The 10,951-nt window shown below is 50.7% G+C and overlaps 1 protein-coding gene across 2 annotated transcripts; it reads right to left on the reverse strand.

The window, feature by feature from the left end:
• Positions 1–1,067: 1,067 nt before the first annotated feature.
• LOC133358014 (nuclear envelope phosphatase-regulatory subunit 1) lies at positions 1,068–7,171 on the reverse strand. 2 transcript variants are annotated; one of them, XM_061576288.1, is made up of 6 exons: positions 7,102–7,171; positions 4,879–4,950; positions 2,708–2,781; positions 2,424–2,575; positions 1,996–2,050; positions 1,068–1,840 (listed from the first exon to the last, which is right to left on the reverse strand). In XM_061576288.1, exons 1-6 carry the CDS (start codon positions 7,124–7,126, stop codon positions 1,799–1,801), a joined length of 420 nt encoding a protein of 139 aa, XP_061432272.1. In that variant the 5' UTR covers positions 7,127–7,171; the 3' UTR covers positions 1,068–1,798. The 2 variants fall into 2 exon arrangements, with proteins under 2 accessions (XP_061432272.1, XP_061432273.1); XM_061576289.1 differs by having other exon boundaries at positions 2,424–2,533; positions 7,102–7,170.
• Positions 7,172–10,951: the final 3,780 nt, after the last annotated feature.

Consider the following 10,951-nt stretch of genomic DNA (forward strand, 5'->3'; position numbering starts at 1 on the left):
TGTCACTTTCACGTGAAGGCCAATAACTCACAGACCCACCTCGTGGAGATGTCACGTGCCACCACTCGACACAGATCAAATTGGAGCCCGCGTTGGCAAGATGTTAACCGCCTCGCCAGGTATGCAGGAGGTCGTGGGTTCCATCCCGACCCTGACGCCTGCTGCTGTGTATTTGGAGTTTGCGTGTCTCTCTCTCATCATCATCACAGTGGCTAGATGTCAACTACCTCGCCTGGTGTGCAGGAGGTCGTGGGCTCGCTCCCGACCCTGACGCCTGCTGCTGTATATTTGGAGTTTGCGTGTCTCTCTCTCTCCCCGTGGTCAGCGTGGATTTTTCTCCGGGCCATCCGGTTTCCCCCCCTCCACATTGAGGATCAACGTCACGCCTTTAAGAATATTTGGCTGCTATAAACTTCCACGCATGACACTTCGTCGCACTATCATTTTTGGTCAGGCCCGCTTCTGAAAAAAAGCGTCATAGCTCAGTGGGCCTTATCCGCTAAAATGCAGAAATGGAGCTAAAATACGGCGGCAGAGTTTGCATGTGCCAAAGTGCGACCTAAAGTCGGACCACTCAGGCCAAAGAAAACGTTACACCATGTGTAATTGGATTACAATCCATTGCATTCATGAAAAATACTGGTGCATTCATGAAAAGGCAAAGGAGAGTTGAGGTCAGGGATAGGGTTCACGAGTGCTTTGCGACTCTCCTGTTCAGAGAGCGGCAGAGTTTCAACACATCGGAAGAACGGTGATAAATATTCATGAACCAGGGTGGAGAACGAGAGGCAGGTCGAGAGGTGGATGGGACGCGCCGTGATGTGATGTGGACAGTGGAGTTGATGTGAAAATGATGGCCCAGGACAGAAGTGCAGAAAGGGTGACCAGGACGTAAAACCTGCAAGAGTGGTGTAGAGAAGAAGTGTTTGACGTTGGAGATAGCCACGCACGCCTGGTGTGTACGATGAACTTCTATAGCCAACCGTGCTAATCGGACGTGCCGACGCCTGTGGTGCAGCGTGACAGTACACAGTTCAGCCAGAACCACGCATTAAAAACCACAAACACAAGTTTTAAAGGCTTTTAATAAACGTAATGTACACAAACTAAAACAATTACTGCAACCGATTAAGGAATAATCTGTTAAAAGCATGGCTGTGTTTGTAGCGATGGCAGCGGAGGCGAAGGGTGGCGACGGGAACGTCGCACGCGGACGCCGTGCGTGGCCCTGCGCCCACCCTCGCGGCGCGAGTGCCGGCAAAGGGCAGCGGCGCCGCTCCCGGCATCGCCACCGTCCCCCACACTCGCACCACACGCTGCGCCGCGACGGGACAGCGTTGCCCACGCGATGCGCTACGAGTAGCGACACAGTCCCCCCCGCTCCCCACTCCACAGGACGGCTCTCATCAAGTCCCAGGTGTGCGACTGCGAGGGCCGGCTCTTAAATTCACTTTTCCTTTTTTTAACGATAATTTTTGGATGCAAAAACGTAGCTCCTGCCTGCGTCGCACTAACGGGGTTCATCGCCCGTCGTGAATTTGGCACAGACGTCATCGACGTCACCGACGACCAAGCGGTGCGGCTAAGCGCAAGTCCTCTGCCCGGCTTTCCTCGGGGCTTGGCAGGCGGGTTTGGCGGATGGTCGAGAAACGGGCCGCTCCCGGCGACACGGAGCGGTGGAAGCCGCTGCCACGGCGACGTTCTCCGAGCTGCCGAGTGCGGGGGGCCGAGTGCGGGGGGCCGACGGCATGCCCGCAAGGTCGCTCGCCCCCCCCCCCCTCCCAGCGTCTCGCCATCCTCACTGCGCCTGCGGTCGTGGCTTCAGGATCAATTTCCCCGTCTGTGGCCAACACAACAGGTGGCAAAAATCGATCGCACGGTCAACGTGGCCCGGTGCGGCCTTTCCCATCACGGAGAGGCAGGGCGCATCGTGGAAAACGGCAAAAGGATTCGGCAGGTTCCCGGACGGTGCGTGCGGAGCGCGCTGTAACGTACGTCGTCACAGGACATGTTGTACTCCGCCAGCACGGTCCTACATCGCTCCGCTATTCTGCGGCCACACGTTAAAGAAAGGCAATGGACAACCACGTGCTCGCCTGCATCACACATTCGTCATGCTGAACAATGCCATCGCTCAACCCATTGCCCCAGCCACGGTCAAGGAAGTGTCGGGGCATAAGAAAACGCAGCAGTGTGCGAGCGTCGACAGCTCGCCGGCAAAAATAAAACGCGTATCGTACACATACCCTCATTTGCATAGCTGCACAGGCCTTACGATTCGACACAAGCTGATCCATCGTGACGCAACAACGTCGTAATTTAACACGACTCGGCTGAGCTCAATCCGACAAAGAGACGAGAGCACGCTGCACGAAGCATCTCCGCGAGCTGGAGGTGGGGGGGGTCGGGGCCGGGGAGGATACATGGAGGGTGCCACGACGCGCTTGTGGATGCCGGCGAGGAAGAGGCCGATGAGGACGATGCAGCTGACTGTGAAGAACGAGTGGTTCCACAGCGACACGAGGAACGCCACCTGGAGTGCAGACTCTGGCTTGTGACCATGCAGGAGACCAAGCTGCAAAATCACAACTTTGTCGTCAAGTTAAACGGCCACCACAGTACGCAGCGCGGCATCGGCCAGGCCGCAAAATTTAGCCGAATTCGATTCAACGGTGCCGCGTGGACGCCTGCCCGAGATGCGCAGCACCTGTTGCGTCTCGGGGTCCGTGATCCAGTTCCACGCGCCAGTGGCGGTGCACACAGACACCACGATGAGCACCACTGTGGGGCAACACAGAGACACAACGCAGCGTGGGTTCACACGGCACCTCAAGGTAATGGCATCTCTCGTCCGCTGCACGGAATCGTGGGACATGCACATTCTGCGATTCGCAGAAATGGGAGAGATCTACGGTATATTGTCATGTGTACACCAAGAGAATATGGTGCACTACAACAGGAAATAAGATGCAGCTGTCATTTTCAAACTCCTCTCACAATCCTGTACCCCAAGCACTGAAAGTAATGTCGCTTGTTGCATGATAAAATGACAAAGATACGTATTGTTAGGTGTTTTGTAATATCCTCTGGGATTTAAATAATATCGGCTAAAAAATTTGAGCAAATTTAAATGACCCATATCAGTGTTCTACAATCATTACTCACACCTCTTCAGTGCCGATATCTATTCTGAACTTCAACTTCTGTTTCAACTCAAGTCAATGTTTATTTGTTACATGGATAATCCCGTCTAGCCAGTTACCCAGCTAGTTTCGGTGGCAACGGCAGCCACGAACAACAGTTACTGCTGGGGTGGAGGCGAGCCCAGCCAGCAGCCAGCCAGCAAACGCGAGGCACAGATTATTTGCAATAATAATATGCTAGAATGAGTATACAATATATTCATCTTCTTGGTTCTTTCGGTAAAGTCACGTAGTAGGGAAGTAATAAAATAATAAAAATAAAACATAATTATTTTTATTCTTTTATTCTTTAATAAAAATAAAACATAATTATTTTTATTCTTTTATTACTTCCCTACTACGTGACTTTACCGAAAGAACCAAGAAGATGAATCCCTGCAGTCACGAAAGCTTTAAATCGAAATTTCACCATATATTATTTTAAAACCTCGATTTAAAGCTTTCGTGACTGCAGGGATTCATCTTCTTGGTTCTTTCGGTACAGTCACGTAGAAGGGAAGTAATAAAATAATAAAAAATAAAACATAATAAAATAATTCTCACGACGTTTCGGCCACAACGCAAGCAGCCGTCCTCAGGTGAAGAATGCCACTGTGGTGTTTCATTCTTCACCTGAGGACGGCTGCTTGCGTTGTGGCCGAAACGTCGTGAGAATTATTTTATTTTTATTATTTTATTACTTCCCTTCTACGTGACTTTACCGAAAGAACCAAGAAGATTTTAAAACCTGTGACATCAAAGACTGCATAGCGACGAGACAAGCCTAGGCAGGGGTGAAGACAGAGGTGATGACCCTTCACTTGAGTAGGGACAGGGACCGAACAGCACGGATGGCTCAGGGGACGGGGGAGTTCCAGACTATGAGGGCAGCAGAGGAGTGTCCCCTCATTCGGCAGAAGTTGACCGAGGGTTTCGGCAAAAAACTTTGCTTGCTGGAGCGGAGTGCGTGGAGCGGAGGGGAGCAGAGCGAGCTGAGAGGAGACAGGAAGAAGAGTGCGTGGAGGGCAGTCGAGTGAGATGAGAGAGGAGAGACAGGGGAGCACGTGGAAGGGCGCAAAGAAACAACAAGTGGTAGGAGAGTACGTGGAGGGGAGTCGAGTGAGACGAGTATGGAGAGGTAGGGGAGTGCATGGAGGGTGGTAGAGCGAGACGAAGTATCGGATAAGTAAGCGAGGCAGTCTACGGAGGATATTCATATTCTTAGGTTTTTTCGGTGAAGTCACGTAGGTAAAAAAATTAAATTAATAAAAGTAAAATAAAAATAAAATAAAAATCACGACGTTTCGGAGGTAACACAAGCTTCCGTCTTCAGGTGGAACCGTCACAGCACGATAGCTGTATCACTGTGACGGTTCCACCTGAAGACGGAAGCTTGTGTTAGCCTCCGAAACGTCGTGATTTTTATTTTACTTTTATTAATTGTATTTTTTTACCTACGTGACTTTACCGAAAAAACCTACAAATATGAATCCTTGCAGTCACGAAAGCTTCAAATCTAGAATCTACGGTGGATCTTCACGATGGTGAACTTTGAATCTTAATATTGGGAACCACAGCGGCGTTGGGCCACTTCCAGTAGCGCCGCAGTGCCGCGGGGGCCCGTGCCGCAGTGTCGAGGGGGGCCCGTGCCACCGCAGGCCCAAGTTTGCGCGTGTCGCGGCTGTGCGCGACTCACTCCGCCACCGTCCCGTCGCCGGCTGTAAGCACGAGATGATCTCCGTCAGCCGCCTCTCAAAGGCTTTCAAATCTGGACGGGACAACGAGAGACGAGACGATTTCTCACACGAGACGATCGGCCACTCGCACACGCAACATCACGGGGGGCTGCAGATTCTTACGTCCATCCAGATGCAAGAGACGCTGGCTAACCGAAAAGCCAGTTTCTTTGACGTAAACAGGTGATACAATAAACCCATTGAGAGGCATGAAACATCATTTCCTGTTTTGGGTACGGTGGCAAAATGTTACGGTGGGGAAAACGTCAAAGTTGAGGTCTGCTCGCCACAAGAGGGCGTCAGGAGACTTGGTTGTGGTTGTGTTTGATCTTCCTGCGTGGTTGTCTCTATAGGCTGGAGGTTGTCTTGAATGTTTCACGAATGGAGGAAGGTGTCCACCCGTGGTTGATGTTGTGATGGGGTTGATGTTCTGATGGGGTTGATGTTCTGATGGGGTTGATGGTCTGATGGGGTTGATGTTCTGATGGGGTTGATGTTGTGATGGGGTTGATGGTCTGATGGGGTTGATGTTCTGATGGGGTTGATGTTGTGATGGGGTTGATGTTGTGATGGGGTTGATGTTCTGATGGGGTTGATGTTCTGATGGGGTTGATGGTCTGATGGGGTTGATGGTCTGATGGGGTTGATGGTCTGATGGGGTTGATGTTCTGATGGGGTTGATGTTGTGATGGGGTTGATGGTCTGATGGGGTTGATGTTCTGATGGGGTTGATGTTGTGATGGGGTTGATGTTGTGATGGGGTTGATGTTCTGATGGGGTTGATGTTCTGATGGGGTTGATGGTCTGATGGGGTTGATGGTCTGATGGGGTTGATGTTCTGATGGGGTTGATGTTGTGATGGGGTTGATGTTCTGATGGGGTTGATGTTCTGATGGGGTTGATGGTCTGATGGGGTTGATGTTCTGATGGGGTTGATGTTGTGATGGGGTTGATGGTCTGATGGGGTTGATGTTCTGATGGGGTTGATGTTCTGATGGGGTTGATGTTCTGATGGGGTTGATGTTCTGATGGGGTTGATGGTCACACACCCGGTCAGTGTCTCCTTTGAGACGGGAGCCAGAAGGGTTGCGATGTTTGGGCCTCTGGACGAGGTGTTTTATTCTGGATATATCCGCGTTCTCGTCAGCGTCTTCTCTATTGATCGTACCCTAACTAAACAAAGGCAAAGACCACCCCCACCACCCGTGTAGTCTGTAACAGCCTGTTGGGGCAAGTGCTGTTTGCGAGCACCTATGGAAGTTTTTCAGTCATTTGGTATAGCCCTGTGAGCCATTCGGCTCTTGAATCTGGTTCAACCGCAACAAACAAAAAAATAAAAACATCTTAAAGTGACTATGTGACTATGGGCAAACAGAAAAATCCAGGAAAAAACTGCAAACTATTGCAGAAAAAGCACCGTACACCAAGTCAAACAACAACAACAACAACCACAAGACAACTTAGATTAAAGCCATCATTCTAACTGCGGTGTTGGCCGTGAGTCGCGGTTGGTGGTAGCCCAGCGCCCTAACCACGACACCACCTCTGGGCCAACACCGGTGGCGATGATCCGGGACTCCCCTAGGTCGACTCAGACTCAAATGAGTACCTTGTGCGGTGTTGTAGTCAACGTCACCCCACTGCTACTGCCACACAGACCTCCCCCACCACCCCCCACACGGCACACGAGCAGGGTAGGGGGGTGTCCAACACCACCCCCGTCCGCCTTTGTCTCCCTAGTGGCGATGTTTACACATCGCACCAAAGCAAAACAAAGAAACCGTGTAGCCTGTCACAGACTGTAGGGGCAAGTGCTTTAAGCGGCACCTATGAAGGCCGGCACGGCACACGAGTGGGGGGGGTGTGGGTAGCCAGCATCACGATGTTTACAACACACCGGCCCACCGGCTACTCGCTTGAGGCCGAGTCGACCTAGAGGAGGCCCAAGTACCGGTTCAAAAAATCGTTCACCGGGTGTTGTTGGTTAGTGAACTGGAATCGAACCCGGTGTGAGGTAGCGTAGCGTAGCGCTAGCCCCGCTACATCACCGCTCCACACACAGACAGACAGACAGACCCACGACCGGGAAGACAAAGGGGCTCAGGAAGACAAAGGGGCTCAAGACAAAGGAACTCGGGAAGACAAAGGAACTCGGGAAGACAAAGGCGCTCGGGTCGGCTCACCCTCGGCCTGCTCCAGGGAGTTCATCGCCGCCGCCGTCGTCTCTCGAGGTCGCGTGGGGGGGGGGCTCCCGGGGGGGTGACGTCACTCGCGTGCGCGACACGCCTTCGCGGCGGCCATCTTACCTGGGGGGTGGTGGGTGGCGGCGCGCTGTGGGGACGTCACGCGAAACGACAGCCGCCATTCGCCACGTAGTGATGGTGACGTCACAATGGCGTCTGTTGCCAGGCTGGGTGTACTTTGAGGCCACGTGGAGTGTCAAGTTCAAGTTTCATGTATGAGGTGTAGCCCTGTGAGCCATTCGGCTCTTGAATCGGGTGCAACCGCAAAAAACATGAACAAAAAAGCATCTTAAAGTGACTGTGACTTAGTGCAAACAGAAAATCCAAGAAAAGACAGCAAAATATTGCAGAAAAAGCACCGTTACACCAACGCTGTGTGCAAAAATCCCAGTGGGATGCAAGTTAAACAACCAACAACAACCACAAACAACCAACAACAACCACAAGACAACTTAGATTTAGGCCATCAGTCTAACTCTGTACTACAACAAACAAACATGTCGAAGGCTCGCTGGAAGGAGGTCACGGGACAGAGCCAGGTGACACGGGTTGGCTGACTGAGATGACTGGAAGATGCACTACCTGTACCCCCCCCCCCCCTACCAATATCCGCCATTCGCCACGTAGTGACGGTGACGTCACAACGGCATCTGTGCCAGACCGCGTGCATTTTGAGGCCACGTGAAGTGTCGAATGCTCACTGGAAGGAGGTCACGGCACAGAGCCAGGTGACACGGGTTGGCTGACTGAGATGACTGGGAGATGCACCACCTGTACCCCCCCCCCCCCCACCAATATCCGCCATTCGCCACGAAGTGGTGGTGACGTCACAACGGCGTCTGTGCCAGGCTAGGTGCACTTTGAGGCCACGTGGAGTGTCGAAGGCTCGCTGGAAGGTCACGCGACAGAGCCAGGTGACACGGGGTGGCTGACTGAGATGACTGGGAGATGCTCCACTGTGTCAACTGGCTCCATTTTAGCCACTCGTTGTTGTGAGCGTCGCTCCTCTGCCCTCCGTTGTTGCTGGAGGGCGACTGCCTCCAACTGCCCAGTAGCGTCCTTCACGAGCCTCCTCCTCCACTGAGGCCGATCTTGACACCGCTGGTACCGGTCGTCGGCAAGTCCACTCAGCTCCACGTCCTCCCGTACCGCATCACCATACCACGTCACGTGACAACAATCAGTATACAGACAGTCCCCGGGTTGCGGAAGGACCCGACTTACGGAAATCCGACCTTACGGAGATACTCCCATAAGTCATGTTACAAAAAAATTCGATACGTGAACATTTAGCATTAGTTAAGTTAGCGCATGTAGTACAGCGCGGTGAGATTGTGGATAAATACCGGGGAGCTTCACCCGGATTAAGGTAAATGGAATTTATCTTGATTTTGGGGGGAAATTATTCAGTTTCCGACATGCGGAAAATTCGGATTACGGATCGTTTCGGGAACCTAACCCTTCCGTAACTCGGGGACTATCTGTAGTCAGTCCTCTACTTATGAACATCTGCACTTAAGAACCAGCTTCCATGAAATATTAGTTTTTTTTTACATCGACTTAAAACGCGAACTCTCGCTTGCAATCTTGATTTGATCTTGATTTGAAGCTTTCTGCAGGAATCCTTACTCTTTGGTTCTTTCGGTAAAGTCACGTAGTTAGAATTTTTTTTATTTTAATTTATCTCGCTTGCAAATTGAACCGCGGCAACGATTTTGTTCAACTGCGCGATCCTCCGCAAGATGTTGATGAGTGGTTGATGTTGTTTGACTTGGATCCCACTGGGATTTTTGCACACAGCGTTGGTGTACGGTGCTTTTTCTGCAATATTTTGCTGTCTTTTCTTGGATTTTCTGTTTGCACAGTCACTTTAATATTCACTTTAAGATGTTTTCTTGTTCATGTTTTTCGTTTGTTGCGGTTGCACCCGATTCAAGAACCGAATGGCTCACAGGGCTATACCTAATAAATGAACTTGAACGTGAGTCAGACTCGTGCTGGGAGTGAATGTTTGTGTGTGAGGGGGGCATTTAAATACAGTCAACTAATGTGTTCCGACTTACGAACTGTTCGAACTGTTCGGGAACGAATTGCATTCGTAAGTCAATGACTGCCCTATGTATTTATCCTGAAGGAGGAAATCCGATGAGCTTTAAAGCTTTTATTCACAAACGTTCCAACAACAAACAGTACAAACAACACGATAGGTGTGTAAAGTCAACACGTTCGTCAAGAACCACCGCGTGTGACCTCAACTATATCCTGTATACGTGTTGGACGACCAGTGCTGGATTATATCCTCGTAGCAAAAGTTGCTACAAATGTAGCTACTACAACACATGTAGTAGCTACACGTGTAGTAGCTACGGGCCCCGCACTTTCAAGGGCCCCGCGCTAAATGCTTTCAAGCTGTCAATTCCGGTTCAATAACTCTGCACTTGCTCTATTACTATAGTACTATACCGTCTTCGGCTTTTATGGACGACTGGGTGTTTAAGGTTAGCAATTTGTCGTATTATTTGGCTGTATAGCAAATGAAAAAATAGAATTACTATGCGAGTTAAAAAGTTTGCGTTTTAATATTTACGTTTTTTTTTATTTAGGGCCCCTTTAACACATTCCTGCGGAGGGAGCTGTTAGGAACGTTGGGTTGCTCGGTCAATGGCCAGGGTCAACGGCGGCGTGGTGTATTCCGCAAATTTGGCCGACTGTGAGGGCGGGCACAAGCCGGCGTGAGTAGGTTAAACGTTGAGTTTTATAAGGGCACCACGGGGTGACCAGCCCCTCCCCACCCAGCCCCACCCCCCACCCAGCCCCTCCCCACCCTCCCCGCCCTCCCCACCCAGCCCCTCCCCACCCTCCCCACCCAGCCCCACCCAGCCCCTCCCCACCAACCTCCCACCCAGCCCCACCCTCCCCACCCAGCCCCTCCCTGCACGACGGACACAATAATCCCCTGTGGGCTGGTGTAACCAGGAGGTTCCTACCAGTATATGCTACAGGCTCCGCGCGAGCTTAATCCGGCACTGTGGACGACGTTTCGGGCAATGCCTCCTATTTCAGAGCGCCTCCATCCACGCACCAATACCGCGCAGTTCTCCTTACCCAAGATGGCCGCGTCAAGACTCGGCTGTCGCTTAATGATAAATCGGTTAATATTATAAGTTAATGGGGATTTTTTTTCTCCACGATTTATGCAAACAACGCGTGAGTTGTCAACCGATCTATAATAGAGGTTTTTTGGGATAGACCGCGTAAAGATATAAATGTGTCGTTAAAACCCGCCACCACCCGACACAGCCAACTAGTAAGGGTTGTCACGTAAACAGAACTTGTCAATTCGTCACAAGTACAGCACTAGTGTGTAGTGGTATAGTAGTGTATAGTGTAGTGTATAGTGAAGTGTATAGTAGTGTATAGTGTAGTGTATAGTGAAGTGTATAGTAGTGTATAGTAGTTTAGTGTATAGTGAAGTGTATAGTGTAGTGTATAGTAGTGTATAGTGTAGTGTATAGTAGTGTAGTGTATAGTGTAGTGTAGTGTATAGTAGTGTAGTGTATAGTAGTGTAGTGTGTAGTGTATAGTGTAGTGTATAGTAGTGTAGTGTATAGTGTAGTACACTAGTACAGCACACTGGTGTGGTGGAGAGCCAAGCCACAACATTTACAATCCGAGCACGACGTTTCGCCAGTAATTACAACCAGCTTCATCAGGCGACAGCCAGATTTGTGTTGGCTGTGTCGGGTGGTGGCGGGTTTTAACAACACAATTATATATTTACGCGACCTAA

This window comes from Lethenteron reissneri, chromosome 60 (genome assembly GCF_015708825.2).
Source record: "Lethenteron reissneri isolate LAM-NWPU_2019-01 chromosome 60, ASM1570882v1, whole genome shotgun sequence".
In the NCBI taxonomy this organism is placed as follows: domain Eukaryota; kingdom Metazoa; phylum Chordata; class Hyperoartia; order Petromyzontiformes; family Petromyzontidae; genus Lethenteron; species Lethenteron reissneri.